Source organism: Oryx dammah, unplaced genomic scaffold (assembly GCF_014754425.2).
Source record: "Oryx dammah isolate SB20612 unplaced genomic scaffold, SCBI_Odam_1.1 HiC_scaffold_28, whole genome shotgun sequence".
NCBI classification, from domain to species: domain Eukaryota; kingdom Metazoa; phylum Chordata; class Mammalia; order Artiodactyla; family Bovidae; genus Oryx; species Oryx dammah.
In genome coordinates, this window is record NW_024070212.1 from 111,385,082 (window position 1) to 111,409,330 (window position 24,249).

General features: G+C 44.5%; 1 protein-coding gene across 1 annotated transcript in view; it reads left to right on the forward strand.

Moving 5' to 3' along the window:
• Window positions 1-24,249, forward strand: part of TRPM8 (transient receptor potential cation channel subfamily M member 8) — a 99,542-nt gene that overhangs the window by 15,538 nt on the left and 59,755 nt on the right. The window contains exons 5-9 of the mRNA XM_040231803.1: window positions 842-1,014; window positions 1,819-1,993; window positions 3,550-3,617; window positions 5,338-5,535; window positions 23,834-23,936. Coding sequence (XP_040087737.1) covers window positions 842-1,014; window positions 1,819-1,993; window positions 3,550-3,617; window positions 5,338-5,535; window positions 23,834-23,936 — 717 coding nt within the window. The remainder of the gene's footprint in view (window positions 1-841; window positions 1,015-1,818; window positions 1,994-3,549; window positions 3,618-5,337; window positions 5,536-23,833; window positions 23,937-24,249) is intronic.

The following is a 24,249-nucleotide window of genomic DNA, read 5'->3' on the forward strand; positions in this document are numbered from 1 at the left end:
GCCTCAGGCTAGATTCCTGCCTGGGTGGCAAACTGGCCTAGGCACATTTTCAACTTTAGATTCCATTATTATGTGAAATCATATTTTTAGGTATTTTGTTTACTACAGTTTTGAAAACAAAGCTGTGAAAAACTCTTGGCCTTGCAAAGATCATCAAATAGAAACCTTCAAACACCAGTGTGCAAGCTTGTGCAATTTTAAAGTTAAATTGTAGGCACCAGGGTCATGCTAGAAGATCCCATGGACTGTAGCCCACCAGGCTCCTCTGTCCATGGGATTCTCCAGGCAAGAATACTGGAGTCGGTTGCCATTCTCTTCTCTTGGGGATTTTCCTGACCCATGGATCAAACCCAGGTCTCCCACATTGCAGGCAGATTCTTTACCATCTGAGCCACTAGGGAAGCCCAAAATTAAATGATAGGCATCAGGTCCTGCTAGGAAGATCACTCCAGATCCATGGGGGTGGGAGGTGTGGGAGCAGAGTGTTCCACTTGCCATGATGACATTGTTTAACTTGCTCAACAGCTAAGGGCAGGTGCTTATTAGCCATGAAAAGATTTACCCGAGAGGTGAGTAAAGGGACAGATTTCTTGGCCCCGCCTCCCAGAGAGTCTGATGATGTTAGTCTAGAGTGGGGTCTAGAATCTGTATCTTTTTAAGCAGCATCTCTTAGACACTTGGACATCCTCTTCTCTTTCCTACGTCCATGTCATAGGTTGAACGTAGTCCAAAGTGTGGCCGGCGATGCTGGGTCCTGGTGCTCACAGGTGGGGCTTCTTTAGGGATTGAGTACAGGATGAAAAACTTATTCCGAGCCTCTGTTCTCCAATCTTGTTGGCAGGTGCCTGGATTCTCACTGGAGGCACCCACTATGGGCTGATGAAGTTCATCGGGGAGGTGGTGAGAGATAACACCATCAGCAGGAATTCGGAGGAGAACATTGTGGCCATTGGCATTGCTGCTTGGGGCATGGTCTCCAACAGGGACACCCTCATCAGGAATTGTGATGTGGAGGTATGGGCAGGATATGAGGAAGTCTGTGGGGTCACAGCAGAGAGCGACCCTGGCACGGGGTTCTGGGATGCCATCAACTTGTAGGAAGTTGGCCTTACAAGGTTCCTTTGGAACCTCAGGAATTAAAAACAAGGATGACATAATCAAAGGGGTTCTGTGAAGGAGTTACTGATAGATGTGTTTTGTTCATGAAAATTTGTCCCCAGCAAATCCTGTTAGAGTCGGTTCTTTAGTTTTTTATTCTCTGGTACTAAGTCTTATGACAAAGTATATGTTTAATTACCTCTTTTCATAATCCTGTAACTATGTGCTCCTCAAGAGCTAAGACTCCATTTTATTCATTTTCTAATCCCTAGACCCTGGCATAGGTCTTAGCATATGATGGATTCTAGACAAATATGTGTATATCAATATCTACCTCTACCATATCCACATGCACACAAATACGTATGTCTGGACACGCACACACACACTTTCCCAAATGCTATGTTTCAGTGAATTTATACAAAAGAGCACAGGGTGATGGAAGAAGAACTGGATTGAGAATCTGATTCTTACACTGCCACTGGTCATTTATGTGACATTAGGGAAGTGATCCAACTATTCTGAACCTTCATTTCCTCATATTTAAAATGATGGCCTGAACTATAAGATTTTTAAGACCCTTCTGCACTTAGGAAATCTGGAAAGAGGCCCCAATATAGTTGAACCCAGAGAGTCAGCCTTTCGTGAACCCATAAAGATGTCATCAGGCATTCTGGCCAACAAGTAAGTCTCAAAGACAAGTTGCCATGTGCTTTTCAGGGATATTTTTCAGCTCAGTACATTATGGATGACTTCAAGAGAGACCCTCTGTACATCCTGGACAACAACCACACCCACCTGCTGCTTGTGGACAACGGCTGCCATGGGCACCCCACAGTGGAGGCAAAGCTCCGGAATCAGCTGGAGAAGTACATCTCCGAGCGCACGATTCAAGGTCAGTGTTTACGAGATGGGACGTTAGAAAAACATTTGAACAAAAGCAGCAGCAGCATCAACAATCGCTCCCAATTATTGAGTGAAGCATGATAAACCCATCCTCTCAGATGCTCTACTGCCAGAGAAGAGCCGTTGTATCTCTTCTTTAATATACTAGAAATGCTTCTGCTGCTATGATAGGTACCCTTCAATGTGTTAAAACATTGATGAATGCTGCCTTGCCCCACTCTGGCTTGGCAATAAAGAGACCTGCTCTCCATTCTGCTTGACAACATTTAAGACCTGGTAAAACTCACGGTAGCAAATTGCACTGATGAAGCAATGGAATTTGCTAGAGTAGAACTGATAAAAAACCACTCCACTAGCTGAACAGTTAGATGATTTACTTCTTTGAATATTGGCTGCTTCTCTATATCATTGTTGTTTAGTTGCTAAGTCCCATCCAACTCTTTCGTGACCCCATAGACTGTAGAATGCCAGTCTCCTCTTGCCCATGAAATTTTCCAGGCAAGAATACTGGAGTGAGTTGCCATTTCCGTCTCTAAGTGATTTTCCTGACCCAGGGATTGAACTTGTATCTCCTACTCTTTACCACTGAGCCAACCAAAACTGCCTAAAACATTGGTTTCACGGGGAGAATGCAACCATTGAGTGAAAGCCTTTATTTGCTATGGAAAGTGATAAATAATGTCTTCCTACTGCTGAGATGTTGGTGTTGAGATGTGTCCTGTTGTGGAACCAGATTACCACATGATCTAGAGACAGTTTCCATCACAGAGACTTGCTGGATATAATCTCAATCTTTTCTTTTCTCAATGGGAAGTCTGTGGAGGAATACATTTATATATGCAGTCATCTCTCTGGAAAAAACACGTAGTTATGCAAATTTTTCATGCACTTGAGAAAGCACAGATTATGCAAATGAGTGAAAGTGTAATTATTGTCAGGATAAATTTGAACCTGGCTACATATATTCAGGTCAGTTCAGTTCAGTTACTCAGTTGCGTCTGACTCTTTGCAACCCCATGAACCGCAGCACGCCTGGCCTCCCTGTCCATCACCAACTCCCAGAGTTTACTCAGATTCATGTCCATCGAGTCAGTGATGCCACCCAGCCATCTCATCCTCTGTCGTCCCCTTCTCCTCCCGCCTTCAATCTTTCCCAGCATCAGGGTCTTTTCTATTGAGTCGGCTCTTCGCATCAGGTGGCCAAAGTACTGGAGCTACAGCTTCAGCATCAGTCCTTCCAATGAGTGTTCAGGACTGATTTCCTTTAGGATGGACTGGTTGGATCTCCTTGCAGTCCACAATATTTATTAGCAAAAGTCAAGCATTCACAGACTTCAGCATTTTGAATAAACGCCATGCGGTGTGACTCCTGTCACGCTCCTGCTGGTGTGGAGCCCGAGATGGCCCATTGTGATCAACTGATGGTCAGGTTCGGTAGATCTGCAGCTAGCAGCCCCACCCTGGGCTCAAGGGGCAGAAGTTCCCTTGAGGTGGGTGAGTATTTCTGATGAGCCCAAAATCTATTTTATGTTTGATATTTTACAGATTCCAACTACGGCGGCAAGATCCCCATTGTGTGTTTTGCCCAAGGAGGTGGGAAAGAGACTTTGAAGGTGAGTCTTGGTTTGGTTTTCTAGAAGATCGGTCAACAAGTTTGCTCAACCAGTTTGTATTTTCATGGCTTTGGGGGCTCACCTAACCTAATCTGATTGCTTTCTTTTCTATAGCAAGTAAGTAGCATTTTTCCAATCACACAGTGTTGCCCTAACAGACTTATGTTGTCTCCTCAGCTGAGAAGATTTAGGAAGAGACTTTGTAGCAACACGAACAGTCTGTGTACTTACTGTTGACTTTGGCCATCAACCAGCCAAATAGAAGGGCTTGACCTGAACTCACAAGACTCAGGGATGGTAACCAACACGTATGTTGGGAAACCATGGCCACCCTGTGACCACACACACTTAGAATTACATGAAATTCCTGGCAGAGTTAGTTGGAATCATAATCTAATGCTTCTCTTTGTTTATTATTTTCTGTAACAATGATCCATTCGTTTATTCCTTCATCAGCAGGCATTTATTATGTACCTTCTAGGAGACCTACTGTTGAAAACATTATTAAATAAAGATTTTTCAGAGAAAGACTTTTCAGAGAAAAATCAGAGATTTTTTTCAGTGTGAAATAGTCAGTATGGAAATGCTTGAAGAGGCAGTCACATTAAAGAGGAAGAGAGATGGAGAAAAAGTAATTGAAGATGGTTGCCTCTATTATCACTCAGATTTTAGATTTGGAACTAAGGTTTCCAGTGAGGTGCTGCCAGTCTAGAGTATCGCACTTCTGTAGCATTTCCTTGAAAGTCTGTTCAGGCAACTCACAACCCACAGATGTTACAGGAGAGGGGAGGAGAGGGAGGAGACATTGCCCGCTGAGCTCTTCATCCTCCAGCTCCCTCTCCCATCACCCTCACTCCCGCCCCAGCACGGCCCCGACACCCACCTTTGGCACAGGTAGGGAGGTGAAGATGGATCCCAGCCTGATCTGATGAAGGCTCCACACTCTATGGGCAACGTCTTCTGTAAGGGAGACAGCACTCCTGGCTAAAGGAAGGGGCTGTGCTCACGTGTACATCACTTTGTCTTGCTGTCAAGTGGTTCTTAAGACCTGATTCCCCAATGCTGGTCTCTGTGGCTTTTTATCCAGGAAATAAAACTGTGGTACGTGTTTATCCAGAAAACAAATATGTTTTTCTTTTCTGAACTATAAGATTTTTAAGACCCTTCTGCACTTAGGAAATCTGGAAAGAGGCCTCAATATAGTTGAACCCAGAGAGTCAGCCTTTCGTGAACCCATAAAGATTTATTTGAGGAGGGAAATATGTGTGTCGAAAAAGCGAGCCAGCTTCTGGGGAGGTATTTTCATGCCTTAAAACTGTGCATTATTATTCACCTCTGTCAGACAAATCATCGATGACAATGCTGAGGACCATCTTAGGGGCTGTCATTTCAATCTATGATGTCAGTATTTGGAGTGATCAGTTTTATATAGAGGGACATTTTGAAGCACTTATTTATGAAAGACTTCCCAGCGGCACATGTCCTTACTATGGAATTTGATACTAACACAGGATGTAAGACAACTGGCTTACATTTCTGATTCTTAAAGCGGTTGCAAGTATTTGGTTTGCTTCTGATTGAAAATGAACCTCCCCTGTCCCTGCAGAAGGATACAGTGCAGAGATGTGTCCAGGTGATTTGTTCACCAGCTTGATTAGAGCCTCTGTCCCGGGCCGGGTTCTGTTGATCCTCTGGTTGACTCTTGCCTCCCTTCTCGCAGGCCATCAATACCTCCGTCAAAAGTAAAATCCCCTGCGTGGTGGTGGAAGGCTCGGGGCAGATCGCTGATGTGATCGCGAGCCTGGTGGAGGTGGAGGACGTCCTGACGTCATCCATCATCAAGGAGAAGCTGGTGCGCTTCCTGCCGCGCACCGTGTCCCGGCTGCCTGAGGAGGAGACCGAGAGTTGGATCAGATGGGTGAGTTGCAGGGGGGCAAGTTCACGGGAAGGGAGGGGGCGGGCGCCTCCACTGCCAGCCTCTACTAGCAGCTCTGGCTGTTTATACTTTCTCAGCGACTTGGAAACTGCACTCCAGCCCAAACAGGTTTTTCTTCCTGGAGATTGAAGCTTACATACATTAAATGACTTGCCTAGTCTCCATACCTCATAAGGTGTAGCAGTTCAGTTCAGCTCAGTCTCTCAGTCGTGTCCGACTCTTTGCGACCCCATGAATCGCCGCATGCCAGGCCTCCCTGTCCATCACCAACTCCCGAAGTTCACTCAGACTCACGTCCATCGAGTCAGTGATGCCATCCAGCCATCTCATCCTCTGTCGTCCCCTTCTCCTCCTGCCCCCAATCCCTCCCAACATCAGAGTCTTTTCCAGGGAGTCAACTCTTTGCATGAGGTGGCCAAAGTACTGGAGTTTCAGCTTTAGCATCATTCCTTCCAAAGAACACCCAGGACTGATCACCTTTAGAATGGACTAGTTGGATCTCCTTGCAGTCCAAGGGACTCTCAAGAGTCTTCTCCAACCCCACAGTTCAAAAGCATCAATTCTTCAGCGCTCAGTTTTCTTCACAGTCCAACTCTCACATCCACACATGACCACTGGAAAAACCATAGCCTTGACTAGACGGACCTTTGTTGGCAAAGTAATGTCTCTGCTTTTCAATATGCTATCTAGGTTAGCAGATGGGGCTTAAATTCCAGTCCGCCTGTTTTCAAAGCTGATACTCCTTCTTTCATACCCTGCCAATAAGCGTTGAGCTTCCGAGTCTCATTATCAGCAGTCGGGGGTGAGGGGGTGGGGGGTGAAATCGCTGTGACTATGTTTTAGAAATGCAGATTCTAAACTGAATCTGTATCTAGTGGAGAAGCTGTTACTACAGAAAGATTGCCTTTCTAAGTTAACTGGCCTGTGATTCATTCACAATCTCTCATCTTTCCTATTGGATCATATGAGAAATGTATACTGATTGAAATATCTCCGGCTTCTTATTGCTAAGCCTGTAAAGTATTTTAACATAGTGCTGTGCTTTCTCACTTTTCTCTCTGAATCATGATTGGGTTGACTTGAAATGACTTTCATCTTGTTGACTGTTCAGTTTGTGATAGAGTTTACATTGATAGGAGTGGGATGTTACCATCAGCTCATTTGAAAATGGCCTTCGATGTTTGGGTATTCTTAGGAGTGTGTGCTGCCACTTGGGAAGTTTTCCATAAAGGAAATAACAGGATGTAGACAGCAAGAGTTATTTTCATCATGGAACCCATTTCATCATTAGAGTGAAAGGTTGAATTTAGTATAAACAATTTTTATAAGTTCTTTAATTAACTTGGTATTTCAGCAGCATTTCATTGTGGAAGAACCTCAAAGTGTCAAATTTGGCAAACTGAAATCTTGGAGTAGTGAAGACAATCTTGCTCATGGTAGCATTTATCATTATGTTTTTTCTTTTATCGAAGCACAGTTGATTTGCAATGTTGTGTTCATTTCAGGTATACAGCAAAGTGATTCATATATATATATGCCGGCCCATTTGCTCAGTCATGTCTGACTTTTGTGACCTCATGGACCCCACCAGGCTCCTCTGTCCATGGGATTTTCCAAGCAAGAATACTAGAGTGGGTTGCCATTCCCTTCTCCAGGGGATCTTCTCAACCCAGGGATCAAACCCTCATCTCCTACATTGGCAGGCAGATTCTTTACCACTGAGCCACAGGGGAAGCCCATATATATATATATATATTCACACACAAAAGTATATGTATGTGCATGCATGCTGAGTCGCTTTAGTTATGTCCTCTTGGCGACCCTGTGGAGCATAGCCCGCCAGGCTCTTCTATCCATGGGATTCTCCACGCAAGAATACTGGAGTGGGTTTCCATGCCCTCCTCCAGGGGATCTACCTGACCCAGGGATCAAACTTGTGTCTCTAATGTCTCTTGCACTGGCAGGCAGGTCCTTTACCACTAGGGCCATCTGGGAAGCCCCCTATGTTTTATATATATATATCTATATATATATATCTATAATGTTATATATATATATATATATGTAGCTTTCTTTTGCAGATTATTTTTCATTATAGATTATTACAAGATACTGAATATAGTTCCCTGTCCTAAACAGTAAATCTTTGTTTATTTTATATGGAGCAGTGTGTATTGGTCTTTGTCATTATTTAAAGCAAGCATGAACAAATCAAATTCTTGTAAATAATGAGAAAAATCAAGCCCATCGTCTAGGCTACCAGGTACTCTGTATTAAATTAATGAACAATGAGACCCTCTTGGCTTTACTTAATTTCACATGACTGGGCAGTTAGGTGATGATCCAGGGAAGGTACGGCAGGATCAAAGTGATCAGGACACAAGTCCTTTCCGGATTAAGCTTCACTAAGACTCAGAAGACACAGCTGCATCTTCTTCCTATGCCCGAGTCTCTGTTGGTGCTGAATGATGCCCTGTCCAACAAACGCTTACGTGATGTTCCTACTTGAGGTGCCACGTTTTGTGGATTTTGCTAAAAAGGGCAAAGCTAGTGGTTTTCTGTGAAAGCTCTTGCTGGGATTTGCTTGTATCTTGTTCAAGTCCAGTTGAGGTGAATAGAGTGATATCGGCATCATTGATGATGAAGGCCAAGTTGAAAGATGTGGCTTAGGGGTGCAGCCATCACGGACCTCCTTATGCTGAGCCCCAGAATGAGACAGAGGAACCCACCCAGACAGAGGCAGCCCTGGAGGACTGCCGGCCACTGTCAGGCGACACGTGGTGACAGCTGACACCAGAGCACTAGCCCCCTGCAAGGAGCAGATCCCAACGAAGGAGCGGGAAGGGGCTGGCTGGGCACGGCCAAAGTGGTCCGTTGGCTGTGTCACTCCCCAGCCCTGAGCCAATCGAGGTGGCGGTGAAGATCCGCCTGCCAGTGCAGGAGACAGGAAACATGGATTCGATCCCTGCGTTGGGAAGATACTGTGGAGAAGGAAACGGCAGCCCACTCCAGTATTCTTGCCCGGAGAATCCCTTGGACAGAGGAGCCTGGTGGGCTACAGTCCATGGGGTCGCAAAGAGTTGGACATGGCTGAACATGCATACACACAAACACCCTGAATACCCAGGAGCCCGATTTGAATAGAGTGTCCTCCGGGTGAAAATATGTGGGTGAGGGAAATACGTATAACCCACAGTGGTTATTTCCGGTTCCCCGTATATTCAGACCTAAACTGCTGGAGTCATTCCAAACATATCAAAGGAGCAACCCCAAAGCACAGATAGAAACCTAAGACTTTGTGTGTTGAGCAGTGTCGTCAAGATAGTCTCCTGGGATGGATGGAAGAAATCCAGCGGTCAGTTCAAGGATGCTCTCAGAAAAGGAATAGACAACTCTTAACTCACCTGTCAAAGATGGCCCTGGGTCCATTCCAGTGACTTTCCTCTTATTCCTTATGTACATTGCTTGTAGAGTCCAGACAAGGTCATGTCCAAAGGGCCATGCTCCTGTATGGGTCCCCATACCCTTTATAAAGGACATTAAAAAAAAAATTTTTTTTTTTTGATGTGGGCCATTTTTTAAAAAGTCTTTATTGAATTTGTTATAATATTGTTTCTGTTTTCTGTTTTGGTTTTTTTGGCTGCGAGGCATGTGGGATCTTAGCTACCCAACCGGGGATTGAATTGGCTCCCCTTACATTGGAGACTTCCTGGTGGCTCAGACGGTAAAGCGTCTGTCTACAATGTGGGAGACCTGGGTTCAATCCCTGGGTTGGGAAGATCCCCTGGAGAAGGAAATGGCAATCCACTCCAGGACTATTGCCTGGAAAATCCCATGGACAGAGGAGCCAGGTAGGCTACAATCCATGGGGTCGCAAAGAGTCGGACACGATTGAGCGACTTCACTTTCACTACATTGGAAGATGAAGTCTTAACCACTGGACCACCAGGGAAGTCCCTTTATGAAGGGTTTTGATTTTCTGCTTCAAGAAAACTGCTACGGGAAAGTCACATGAAGCAGGCTAAATGTCAGACACATTTCACTTTCTGTGATTATATTGCCCTTTCTGGAATGCATATCTAATTCATATTCATATGCTAATGATTTATCATAATTATAATCATGTCAATCAGAAGACATACATCAATAATAAAAATTAGCCTGGCATTTTAATTATGCACTTATATGGGGTTTGGCAGTTGGTAGAGCTTTCCCAAAAGACAAAGCTCGAGTGCAATTATTAATGAATGAATGTATACATTCAGTCAGACATTCGTTGAGCAAGCTTTCGGGGTAATTGCGGGTGGCCTCACTGGCCATGTGGACAAGCAGCCCCTAAGCCTGGCGTCAGCTTCTCAGACTCCTCAAGAGACCCCAGTATGCTTGCCCACTGGGCCTGGGCCCTCCTCCCCACTCGGGCTCTCATAGTTCCCCACTCTGCCTACTCCCACCTTCTCAAGAACTTGACCCTTCAGTGTCTCCCAGCCTGCCAGCCAATCTGGTATCATTCATTTCCAACACTTGCATTTATTCAGTAGTAATTTATTGAGCACATACTGATGCCTGATCCTGCAACAGACGTTTCAGAAAGGACAGTACAGAACAGAGAGTGCTTGTCTTCAGAAAGAAAATGGAAATTAAAAAAATTCTGTTGAGTGATTACAGTACAGTGCAGTGTTTAATTTCCTACTGAAAGTTTGTTGTTGAATCACGATGCCGGGATTCTTGGCCCCCGGAGGAGAAGAATTCAATCCAGGGCCAGAGACAAGGCTTGATCACTCAGCGCTTTTGTGTAATAAAGTTTTATTAAAGTGTAAAGGAGATAGAGAAAGCTTCTGACATAGGCATCAGAAGGGGGCAGAAAGAGTACCCCCTTGTTAGTGTTAGCAATGAAGTTATATACTCTCCAATGAATCCAAAGAATGTCTGGAGGTTGTAAAGACCTCACCAGACCTACTCCCATAATTTACATTTTAAGATAACAGTATTAGCCAGAAGGTTTAATCCAGAGACTGTCCTCAGGCAGAATACATTATTGTTATATAATCCTAATGAATGTAGAGAAGGAAAAAAAGAAGTTTGTCTTTTCTTCCTCCTTGAGAATTCCAGACCCCTCTCTCCTTGGTGACCCCTAGACTTATCAACCTGCCTAGGAAATGACTCTCTCATTCCTCTCCTTTTTCTTTTAGGAGAATTATGTTGCCTAGGGAAAAGGGGCATCGTTCTCATTCCATAACTGCTTCCAAGCTGAGAAGGGGTGTTGTCCCTAAATTGGCGAGGCAACATATTCTCCTAATCCTCATATTGAGGATATCTGATCCAGGGGCCCCAAATAGTAGTTGGAGGAAGGTGCAGCAGTGGCAGGAGTTTGAGCAACCATTTGTAACTTAAAAGAAGGTTTCATGTGGCTAGAAACAAACCCAGTTAAGCAATTACAGATGCAGGGAGCAAACAGCAAAAACAAGTGAAAATCAAAATTAAAAGTCACATTATGTCCATAGTTAAAGTACAAAGTGTTGCACCAGTCCATTTTAGGGTTGGTAGATGTCATCAGATGAAGAAGAGGCATCGCATGTGATTGTTGTCGAAGTATTCACAGACTTGGAGAAAGTCCTTTCCTTGAAGTGGAGATGTCCACCACGGGAAGCCTTTCACTGATGGAGAGGGGAGTGCTCCACAGACCCAGCAGTTAGACCGATTGTGGAATGCAGCGTAGGAATGAGCCCAGGACAGGAAGGCATTGTCTTGAGGCTCAAACGGCAGACTCAGGATATTTGGAGTCAGCAGAAGTAAGCTCACTTAGGTTATCAGGCCCATCTGAAAAGTACAAAGTCAGAGCATAGAAAGTAAAGACATAAAAAGATGTCACATAGTTTTGGTCAGGGTGCCACCTCTTAACTCGAGTGTGATGTACTCACGAATCAATTCCTGGCACTTTGACAGCTGTGGGAGAAGAAAGCATAACCTGGTAAGGGCCTTCCCAGAGGGGCTCAAGGGATGGGCCCCCAGATCCCAATGTTTTTATGAGGACCTCAGTTCCTGGCTCAAATAGAGGCTTGCTTGACTCAGAGGCGGGGTCAGAAGTCGTCTCCCGTAGTTCTGTTAATGCCTGTTGAAAAGCTGAGTTACATAACTAGTTAATTCCAAGGCTTCAGGGTCTATAACAATGTCTGTGTGTAAGAAAGGTCTTCCATAAATACATTCAAAGGGGGACAGTCCCTCCTTTTTGGGAGCAGTTCGAGCCCTCATTAAAACTATGGGTAGGACTTTAATCCAATTGTCCTCCGTCTCTTGAGTTAATTTGTGCAGATGTCTTTTGATAATGTCTTTAGCTTTTTCAACCTTTCCTGAGGATTGGGGTCTCCAGGAACAGTGTAAGTGATATTCTATTCCTAGAGCTTTAGACACCCCCTGAGTGACAGCAGCTTTAAAGGCGGAGCCAAACCTGGGGATAATTTCATGGATTAAAATCTTTATAACCTCCTTAGCCTGTTCACTATGACAGGGAAAAGCCTCAGTCCATCCAGTAAAAGTATCTACCCAAACTTGTAAGCAAGAATATCCATTAGCTTTTGGCATATGAGTAAAATCGTTTTCCCAGTCTTCTCCAGGATACTTCCCACTTCGTTGTAATCCAGATTTTGCTAGCTTTTCAGTCTTTGGGTTATTTTTCTGACAAATCTCACACCTTTTGATAATATTCTTTAAAGTTTTCATTACATTTTTATCTTCAAACAAACGAGAAGCTATTTGGTAAGTCCTCTCTGCACCCAAATGAAAACTCTGATGTAAACCCTTAAGAATTTTCCATTGAGCATTTTCAGGAGTTATTAATCGTCCATCCTCGGACTGTAACCATCCTTTATCAGTAATCTTTGCTCCTCTTTTCTCATATCTTTCTAATTCTTCCTCAGTATATTGTGGTTTTTCCTGTTCCACAGGACCTGTCCAGATCAAAGGCGTCTGCAGTGAAGGGGTTTCCTAAAGTGCCGCTTTTTCTGGCTTGACAGTCAGCCAGCTGATTACCTTCAGCTGCTTTACTCCCATCCCTGCCGTGCCCTTTGCAATGCATAACAGCTACTTCTTTAGGACAATATAGAGCAGTTAAAAGTCTCCCGATTTCTCTGAAATGCTTAATAGGTTCTCCTGTTGCTGTTTTAAACTGTCTTTCCATATTGCAGCATGAGCATGTAAAGTCAAATAAGCATACTTAGAATCAGTGTAGATATTTACCCGCTGCGCTGCCCTTTGCTTAACTCTAGAGCTCGGGTCAGAGCCACAAGCTCCGCTAACTGAGCACTGGTTCCCTGGGGGAGAGATTTTGCTTCCAAAACCTGTTCAGCGATCACCACGGCATAACCTGCTTTACGCTTTCCATCCTGAACAAAAGAACTGCCATCTGTAAATATCTCCATGTCAGGTTTGTCTAATGGGGTATCCATTAGATCTTCCCGAGCTGCATAGTTTAAAGTTAGGAATTGAGAACAATCGTGATCAGGTGTTTCATTTTCCTTCTCAGGAAGGAAAGTAGCAGGATGTAAATTTCCACAAACTTTAAGCTTAGTTACTGGTCCTTCTAACAACAATGACTGGTATTTAAGAAGCCTACTGTCTGTCATCCAAATATTAACCTTAGAATTTAAGATTCCACTCACATCATGAGAAGTCAGTACAGTAAGTTTTCGTCCATTAATTATTTTTAAAGCTTCAGGTGCTAATAAAGCTGATGCCCCAATTACTCTTAGGCAGTGGGGCCACCAGGTGAAATTACATCTAATTCTCTGCTTAGATAAGCAATAAGTTGCTGGTGAAGCCCTCGGGGTTGTGTCAAAACTTCCAAGGCTATACCTTTTCTTTCAGTGACAAACAAATTAAATTCTGACCCTGTGGGCAAGCTCAGAGCTGGAGCTTGCAGGAGAGCAGCCTGAAGAACCTTAAAAGCCTTTTGAGTTTCTGGAGACCAAACCAGTTTGTCAGTTTGGGCCTGCTGAGTTTCAGCTATAAGTTTATATAAAGGCCGGGCAAGTTCCCCATAACCTGGAATCTAAATGCGACAGTAACCTGTGATTCCCCAAAATCCTCTCAATTGTCTTAAAGTCATAGGTAGGGGATGATTTAGTATAGGTTTAATTAGGGCCTGTGGCCCTAATCCCTTCTGATATGATTAGGCCCAGATACCTAACTGATTGTTGACACAGCTGAGCCTTTTCTCTTGATGCCTTGTAACCACAGCCTGCCAGAAAGTTAAAGAAATCTTCTGAGGCTCCTGAACAAGCTTCCTCTGTCTCAGCACAGAGCAAAATATCATCTACATATTGTAACACCACCGCTTCAGAGCTATTAAAGTTTTGTAGATCCCGTGACAAACTTTGTCCAAATAAGTGAGGACTGTCACGAAATCCCTGGGGCAAAACTGTCCAGGTTAACTGAGAAGCTGGCTGCATAGGGTCTTCAAAGGCAAATAGAAATTGACTTTCTTCCACCAAAGGCACTGAATAGAAGGCATCTTTTAAATCAATTACTGAGAAATATTTGGCTCGTTCAGGAATTTCAGACAACAGAGTATAAGGATTAGGCATCATGGGGTGTAAAGGAACTACAGCCTCATTTATTATACGTAAATCTTGAACTAGTCTCCATTTACCATTTGATTTCTTGATACCCCAAACGGGAGTGTTGCAAGGACTGTTACAGGGAATTAATAGTCTCTGTTCCTTTAAATTTTTGATGATGGGTTTTATGACCAACCTAGATAGCGTATTCAAAAGCAGAGACATTACTTTGCCGACTAAGGTCCGTCTTGTCAAGGCTATGGTTTTTCCTGTGGTCATGTATGGATATGAGAGTTGGACTGTGAAGAAGGCAGGGCCCCAGAGAATTTATGCTTTTAAATTGTGGGGTTGGAGAAGACTCTTGAGAGTCCCTTGGACTGCAAGGAGATCCAACCAGTCCATTCTGAAGGAGATCAGCCCTGGGATTTCTTTGGAAGGAATGATGCTAAAGCTGAAACCCCAGTACTTTGGCCACCTCATGCGAAGGGTTGACTCATTGGAAAAGACTCTGATGCTGGGAGGGATTGGGGGCAGGAGGAGAAGGGGACGACTGAGCATAACATGGCTGGATGGCATCACGGACTCAATGGACGTGAGTCTGAGTGAACTCCGGGAGTTGGTGATGGACAGGGAGGCCTGGCATGCTGTAATTCATGGGGTCACAAAGAGTTGGACACGACTGAGCGACTGAACTGAACTGAACTGAACTAACCTCAGGTTTCAGTGGATACTGCTTCTTATGTGGAAATAAATGCGGGTCTTTGAGCTTGACAACTACAAGATTAGTATTTTGTGCTCGACCCACAGATTTTCCATCAGCCCATACTCTAGGATTTACATTTTGTTCAACTAAAGGGAGAGAAAGGGAGGGCTCCATATTCATGAAAACAGAGGCATGGACCTTGCTCAGTATATCCCTCCCTAAAACGGGTGAGGGAGGTTCTGCCACGATCAGACACTTGTGTGAAAATATCACAGAATCCCAGTTGCAAGATAAAGAATAACTGAAATAATACCTTTTGGCTCGTCCAGACAGTCCCATTATGGAAGCAGATCGGGAAGAAAGTGGGCCAGGGGCTTTAGTAAGCACAGAGTAAGTTGCCCCAGTATCTAAAAGGAAATCGACAGATTCAGTCAGTTCAGTTCAGTCGCTTAGTCGTGTCCGACTCTTTGCGACCCCATGAATCGCAGCATGCCAGGCCTCCCTGTCCATCACCAACTCCTGGAGTTCACTCAGACTCACGTCCATTGAGTCCGTGATGCCATCCAGCCATCTCATCCTGGGTCGTCCCCTTCTCTTCCTGCCCCCAATCCCTCCCAGCATCCGGGTCTTTTCCAATGAGTCAACTCTTCGCGTGAGGTGGCCAAAGTACTGGAGTTTCAGCTTTAGCATCATTCCTTCCAAAAAAATCCCAGGGCTAATCTCCTTCAGAATGGATTGGCTGGATCTCCTTGCAGTCCAAGGGACTCTCAAGAGTCTTCTCCAACCCCACAGTTCAAAAGCATCAATTCTTCTGCGCTCAGCCTTCTTCACAGTCCAACTCTCACATCCATACATGACCACTGGAAAAACCAGAGCCTTGACTAGACGGACCTTAGTCAGCAAAGTAATGTCTCTGCTTTTGAATATACTATCTAGGTTGGTCATAACTTTTCTTCCAAGGAGTAACTGTCTTTTAATTTCATGGCTGCAGTCACCATCTGCAGTGATTTTAGAGCCCCCCAAAATAAAGTCTGACACTGTTTCTACTGTTTCCCCATCTATTTCCCATGAAGTGATGGGACCGGATGCCATGATCTTCGTTTTCTGAATGTTGAGCTTTAAGCCAACTTTTTCACTCTCCTCTTTCACTTTCATCAAGAGGATTTTAGCTCCTGTTCACTTTCTGCCATAAGGGTGGTGTCATCTGCATATCGAGTTATTGATATTTCTCCCGGCAATCTGGATTCCAGCTTGTGATTCTTCCAGCCCAGCGTTTCTCATGATGTACTCTGCATAGAAGTTAAATAAGCAGGGTGACAATATACAGCCTTGACGTACCCCTTTTCCTATTTGAAACCAGCCTGTTGTTCCATGTCCAGTTCTAACTGTTGCTTCCTGACCTGCATACAGATTTCTCAAGAGGCAGGTCAGGTGGTCTGGTATTCCCATCTCTTTCAGAATTTTCCACAGTTGATTGTGATCCACACAGTCAAAGGCTTTGGCATAGTCAATAAAGCAGAAATAGATGTTTTTCTGAACTCTCTTGCTTTTTCCATGATCCAGTGGATATTGGCAATTTGATCTCTGGTTCCTCTGCCTTTTCTAAAAGCAGCTTGAACATCAGGAAGTTCACGGTTCATGTATTGCTGAAGCCTGGCTTGGAGAATTTTGAGCATTATTTTATTAGCATGTGAGATGAGTGCAATTGTGTGGTAGTTTGAGCATTCTTTGGCATTGCCTTTCTTTGGGATTGGAATGAAAACTGACCTTTTCCAGTCCTGTGGCCACTGCTGAGTTTTCCAAATTTGCTGGCATATTGAGTGCAGCACTTTCACAGCATCATCTTCCAGGATTTGAAATAGCTCTACTGGAATTCCATCACCTCTACTAGCTTTGTTCGTAGTGATGCTTTCTAAGGCCCACTTGACTTCACATTCCAAGATGTCTGGCTCTAGATGAGTGATCACATCATCATGATTATCAATGGATTGGCCCCCAACAATTATTAATACCCTGGGTTCCTTAGGTGTAATTAGGACGGGGGCTTGTGTGGGGACCCCCGGGCACCTTCAGTCCTGATTGTCTTGAGAGTCCGACCCCGGAGACCTACGCCTCTGAGGGCAATCTCTCTTCCATTGTGGTCCTTTGCAGACTGGACATGGAGCCGGCAACGGCTTAGATGCCTGAGGGCAATCCCGCTTGAGGTGCCCCTCCTTTCCACAGTAATAGCAAGCCCATCCCTTTTCACCTGGGTCCCTCTGGGCATTCTTCTCTGGCTGTTTAAGAGTGTTTTTCATAGCCATTGCGAAGGCTTCCGCCTTTTCCTGTGTGTTTTTTTGCCTTTCTTTCTTTTCCTCATATTGCCTACTGTAATAGACCATCTGAGCCAGTTGTAGCAGAGTATCTAAAGACTGATTTGGTCCATACGCCTGTTTTTGTAGCTTACGGCAGATATCTGGAGCCGACTGAGTGAGAAATCTATCTTTTAAGTTCACTTTTCCTTCTTCACTTTTCGGGATCAATCTCAGTGAATCTGCGAAGGGCTTCTCTTAGTCTATCTAGGAATTTACCAGGAGCTTCCTTCTCCTCCTGTTCTATGTCTGCCAATTTGGTATAGTTTAAAGGCTTAGAACGTGCCTGCCTGAGTCCTTCAAGAATACATCTGACAAAATGACTCTGATCCCATCTTCCTGTAGCTGTGTTGTAGTCCCAGTCTGGTTCTATAGTTGGGACCGCCTGATTCCCAGTGGGGAGGGCCTCTATCTCATTCTCCCTCTTCCCTACTGATTCATTACCAAGCCATTCATCTCCATAAGCAACCGCTTTTCCCAAAACTCGAGTCTTTGAGTCTGGAGTCAGCGTTTGTCCCAAGATATACATCAAATCCTTCCAAGTTAAGGTCATAAAGCGGAGTAACACCTTTAAAAGCTCTAATATATTTTTCTGGGCCCTCCAAATAGTCTCCCAGATCCTCCTTGATTCTTTGTATTTCTTGATAAGAAAAAGGCTTATTAACTCTCATAGACTGATTATTTCTCCTGGTGGGTGTTTCATGAAGAGGCAACAGCTTGTGTGGCTGTTCCTCAGTCTCTCTGGCTGCTCTGCGCATATGATCCCAGGGATAGACTGGAGAAACCTGCTTTTCTTTTTCTCTTTGTCTCCTGTCCTCCATCTCATCTCTTACTTTGATGGTCTGAATTTCTACTGAAACCAGAGTAGTCTGAGGGCGTACTGAGACAGGAGTTGTTTGGACCTCCACGTGGACAGTTTGAATCTCAGTTTGGGTTTCCACTGAGACCAAAGCAGTTTGAATCTCAGTTTGGATTTCCACTGAGACAAAGGCAACCCTTCTGAGGGGGGTTCTCTGGTTTTCAGTTTGCTCAGCTTGGAGCCCCAGGTATGGGGGCAAAGTAGGAGGACAGGAGGGAGCTGAAGGTTTCATGCCCAAATCTATTCCCTTAGGACATAAGTCTGGCATATTTCGCAGAGAGAAAAAGGGCAACACATATGCTACTTCTACCCACTTCCCTTGTTCCTTACAGAACTGGTCTAATTGTAAAACAGTATTATACTTAAGAGACCCTCCAACTGGCCATCGTTTGCTGTCCTCCAATGGATACCGTGCCCATGCAGTATCGCATAGGAAGACCAGGTGTGTCTTCTTTAAGCACTGGGGATCAAATCTATCCCAGTTTTTCAGGATACAGTTCAAAGGAATGAGGCTGGAATGGTTAGCTCCCATCTGTAAGAGAGAAAAGAGCGACCAGCACCATTTTTCTACCGGAGGCGTCCCTCCCTGCTCTAGATGGGGGTGTAGACAGACTTTACACCAAAAGCTTTTCCTTCCTGGTTGGACTAGGTCTGTCCCTTACTGATGCAGGCGCCGTCTTCGACCCTCCCGGTTCTACCACCGAGATGGGGTGGGGATGTACCAGGGGTAGACCTGATAGCATCTCTACCTGACGTCCAGCTCTTCACCTTTAACCTTGCTTGCCTCTGATGCCACCCGGGGTGCAATCAGAGTAACCTTCCGGAATGCCTCCCAAGCTAAGACCGCTGGGGGAAACATTTGTCACCTGAGTGCCTGTGCACTACCCTGAGTATATTCCTGACCACAATAAGACCGATACGAATATAAAGCTGATGTTCTTTTCAAGCACCACCACACTAGTATAAGAGCCTCCTCTGGTCCACTAAGAACCAGTGTTACCAAAGGGAAAAACCCATTGCATTCCCAATCTGAGTAACCTTTAACCTCAGAGATGTTTTTGGGGCTAGAGCTCCCTCTAGCTTCTGAACTTCCTAGTGAGGCTAGGCGCTTTCTTGACTACCAATCCAAGTTTGGGACCTAAGCCACAATACACAGTAACAGTATATATCACAAGTTTCTTGAAAGTCTAAGATCCGATAGATTAGGTTAGTACTTCTAATTCCCAAGGAGTTATGAAATGGTCAAAGAGACTGAAAAGTTTGACCGAGAAAGGAGAGTTCGGTCCACATGCTTTGCCCTTTCCTGGTCGGTTCCCAAAGGAGACATTGGGTGCCTCTTGGCATTGGCAGGTCAGTAGAAACCCCCGATAGGTTTCTGCCATAAGCCGTATGAGATCACCGTGGAACTGCAGAGTAGGGCTCCTTACTTGCTTCACGCAGGGCACGTCATTCATTCACACAAGCACACTGTAGAGTTAGTAAAGCACAGCAGAAAATGTGTTCTCTAAGAGAACAAAGAACTAGAGCTCCAAGCATCCTTACCTTGTCCTGAAGGATCCCGGACGAGCCCCCAAGATGAAAGGTTGTTGTTGAATCATGACACCGGGATTCTTCGCCCCCAGAGGAGAAGAATTCAATCCAGGGCCAGAGGCGAGGCTTGATCACTCAGAGCTTTTGTGTAATAAAGTTTTATTAAAGTATAAAGGAGATAGAGAAATCTTCTGACATAGGCATCAGAAGGGGGCAGAAAGAGTACCCCCTTGTTAGTGTTAGCAATGAAGTTATATACTCTCCAATGAATCCAAAGAATGTCTGGAGGTTGTAAAGACCTCACCAGACCTACTCCCATAATTTACATTTTAAGATAACAGTATTAGCCAGAAGGTTTAATCCAGAGACTGTCCTCAGGCAGAATACATTATTGTTATATAATCCTAATGAATGTAGAGAAGGAAAAAAAGAAAAGTTTGTCCTTTCTTCCTCCTTGAGAATTCCAGACCCCTCTCTCCTTGGTGACCCCTAGACTTCTTATCAACTTGCCTAGGAAATGACTCTCTCACTACCAGAAAAGGGAGTTTTGAAGAAAATTAGTAGCGTGGATACACTGGGCTTGAGCCAAGGGATCCCGGCCTGGTGTGGGAGGGCCTTTCAGCAGAGGGCTTCTCAGAGGAGGTGACGTGGAAGCTGAGATCTGAGTGATGGGTGAGGGTAAAGGGTGAGGGCTGGGCTTGTTTGGGGCACAGCTCCTGAGACTCGAGATAAGCCCAGCTCCCCAAAGGATGGAAAGATGGCGGTGAGGGTGGATGCTTTGGGGTGGAGACTGTGGGACTTAGGAGGGGCCAGGCCAGGGAGCTCCTTGAACACTGGAGCTTTAGGTCTCGTTCAGGTGTGTCAGGAAGTCACCGAGGAGTTTGAGGCAGGGTGAGGTGTGATCTGAGACTGTTTAAGTTGAGCTCACATGGGCTGCGGTTGGGGGTCAGGATCCTAGGGGGATGGAGTATCAGTGGGCGCCCCTGCAGAGGGTCTGGGTCCATCCATTTGCTCTGTATCCATGTTCATCTTCTCCTTCTTCCTTTTCATTTCAAAGGAAAAGTTGTCTTGGCCCTTCTGTGCTGCCCACCCCCAGCTGGCCCCAGAATCTTGGGACCTGGACCCCTCCTCACCTGTCATTTCTGGCCAGACCCCTTTCCTTTGCATGAACAAAGGCTGCCAGCATGGTGAGAGGACCCTTCCCTTCCTGCCATCAGCCCCTCTCCCTCTCTGTCAAACTCACTGTAGTCTGTGCTTTCCTGCAGTTTTCATCTATTTCGTCACCCTCAGATGCCTTTTGAATGAAGCCCTTGGACACCACCTTTCCCAGGAAACTGCAACCTTAAGGTCACCTCCTAAAGTCAAAATTCAAGGGCTCTCCTTTTTTCTTTTTAGAAAATTGAACTCAAGTTATAATACTGTGTTCTATCAGGTGTACAGCCAAGTGATTCAAATACATATATGCATATATAAATAAATGTGCTTATTGTTGTTGTTCAGTCGCCCAGTCGTGTCTGACTCTTTGTAACCCCATGGACTGCAGCACACCAGGCCTCTCTGTCCCTCACCATCTTCTGGAGTTTGCCCAAGTTCATGTTCATTTCATCAGTGCTGCTGTCAGGGGCGCCCACTCAATCTCCACCCCCCCCCGCCCATTCTCTTTCTGCCCTCCATCTTTCCTAGCATCGGGTACTTTTCCAGTGAGTCATCTGTTTGCATCAAATGACCAAAATACTAGAGCTTCAGCTTCAGCATCAGTCCTTCCAGGGAATATGCAGGGTTGATCTCCCTTAAGATTGACTGGTTTGATCCCCTTGCTGTCCAAGGGACTCTTAAGGGTCTGCTCCAGCAACACGATTTGAAGGCATCAATTCTTTGGTGTTCTGCCTTCTTTGTGGTCCAGCTCTTACAACCGTGCGTGACCACTGGGGAGACCATAGCCTTGACTCTGTGGACCTTTGTTAGCAGAGCAGCGTCTCTGCTTGTCTAGGTTTGTCATCGCTTTCCTGCCAAGAAGCCATTGTCTTCTGATTTCACGGTTGCAGTCACTGTCCACAGTGGTTTTGGAGCCCAGGAAGAGGAAATCTGTCACTACTTCCACCTTCTCCCCTTCTATTTGCCATGCGGTAATGGGGCCAGATGCCATGATCTTAGATTTTTTAATATTTAGTCTTAAGCTGGCTCTTTCACTCTCCTCCTTCACCCTCACCTGGAGGCTCTTTAGTTCCTCTTTGATTTCTGCGGTTGCAGTGCTATATCTGAAGTTGTTGATGTTTTCCCGCCTGTCTTGATTCCGGCTTGTAACTCACCCAGCCCGGCATTTCTCATGATGTGCTCAGCGTATAGGTTAAACAAACAGGGTGACAGCAGACAGCCCTGTCCTACTCCTTTCTCGATCTTGAACCAGTCAGTTGTTCCATACAGGGTTCTAACGGTTGCTTCTTGATCCACATATATGGGTTTCTCAGGAGACAGGTAAGATGGTCTGTATTCCCATCTCTCAGCCTTCCATAGTTGTCATGATTTACATGGTCAAAAGCTTTAGCATAGTTGATGAACAGAGACAGATATTTTTCTGTACATATATATATATGTTTATATATATAAGAATAAGAATATATATATGCACATAGTTTTATGTAAAGAATATGTATATGTTATTTTCAGATTATTTTCCATTATAAGACATTAATGGTGGTCCAGTGGCTAAGACTCTCTACTCCCAATGCAGGGGGCCTGTGTTCAATCCCTGGTCAGGGAACTAGATCCCACATGCCACATGCCACCACTAAGACCAAGAACAGCCAAATAAATAAAAATATATTAAAAAAAAAAGACATTGCATATAGTTCCCTGTGCTATACAGTAAACCCTTATCCTTTGGACAATCCTTGTTTTATATTTAGCAGCATGTGTCTGTTAATCCCATACTATTAATTTATCCATCCCTTCCCCTTCCCCCTTTGGTGATCATGAGTTTGTTTTCTACGTCTGTGAGTCTGTCTCTGTTTTCTAAATAAGCTTATTTGTAATCTTTTTAGATCCCACATGTAAGTGATATGTACTTTATCTTCCTCTGTCTTATTTCACTTAGGTCCATCCATGCTGCTGCAAATGGCATTATTTCATTCTTTTTTTATGACTAATATTCCATTGTGTGTGTGTGTGTGTGTGTGTGTGTGTGTGTGTGCGCGCATGCGCGCGCACTTGTATTCACCGCATCTTCTTTGTCCGTTTGTCTGTTGATGGTTGCTTATGACCTGGCTATTGTAAGTAGTGACACTCTCAACATTGGAGTGCATGTATCTTTTCAAATCAGGGTTTTCATCTTTTCTGAATATATGCAAGTATGCATGTATAGCCAACCTGACCTGAGGCTTCCCTGTCTGCCCAGCCAAGACTCTGTAGTTCCAGATCTTCAGGGCCAAATGTTGCCGGGAAAACCCACCACCGCCTTGAACTCCGTGGAACCACAGCCAGACTAGCTTCCTCCTCTAGAGGGAGCTCTTCACTTTCAAGCTCCCTCCAAGCTGGCCTGAAACCGTAGACTCAGGAGGGGCTCTGCCTCTCCCCAGGCTCTCTTTTTTTTTTAAGTCTTTTATTGAATTTGTTATAATATAGCTTCTGCTTTATGTTTCTTAGCTGTTTTTTGGCTGCAAGGTATGTGAGATCTTATCTCCCTGACCAGGGATCGAACCTGCATCCCACTACTGGACTGCCAGGGAAGTCCCTTCCCCAGCTCGTGAATCTTACAAAATGTCTTAAAATTAAACATTACATAAAATCACAAAGGAAAATATAAAGAATCCCTTGTCTCTTTATTTAATAACCACGTTGTCTTGGCTTTTATTCGCAGTGAATTTTTCTTTCTATTGTCTAAGCCCTCGGGACCACATTAGGACAATGTCTGTGGTTTTTTCTGTTGTCTTTTCCTGATTTAGTCACTTGTTCAGTGATTGAGTACCTGCCATGTGTCACATACACACACTCACACTCACCCCTAATCGTTTTATCTTGCAGCTTTCTGATAGGTTCTTTTTGATATATGTGTCCTTATAGAAGCAGTGCTCTATGCTCATCGTGGTCAAGGACTCACTATTTCAGTTTAGAAGTTAGATGCTATGAGTATGGGCACTGCAGAGGAGGGAAGGAAATCGGAAGCATTCCTATAGGAGGTCTTTGAAAAAAAATGGAATAAGACATTCCTCACCAAAAGAGAGAGAAGTTTATACTCCTCGGGCCTGAAATCAGTTTGTTGACAATTCTGCTCTTTAAATCTTGCCAGCTCAAAGAAATTGTCGAAAGTTCTCACCTATTAACAGTTATTAAAATGGAAGAAGCAGGGGACGAAATTGTGAGCAATGCGATCTCCTATGCGTTGTACAAAGGTGAGTAAAAATAGCTCTTCTAGAAATGTGACTTTCTATGGCTTTTAATGGCTGGTGTTTATTTTTTAAACAGCCTTACTGGAAATATAATCTTGAATTTAATTTTGAGTATCATAGGTTGAAAGTTAGAATAACTATTATTGACCTCCTTGGATGTATGTATTTAACAGAACAAGAATTTTTATGTCATTAAAATACTGGTTAAATATGATCACAGTGCTTTCCAAAGAATTGTCTCTCGTAGTGGTTTAAAATTTTTTCTGAGCCTCAGACACCTGGGAGAATGTGATAAAAGCTATGGACCTTTGTCCTG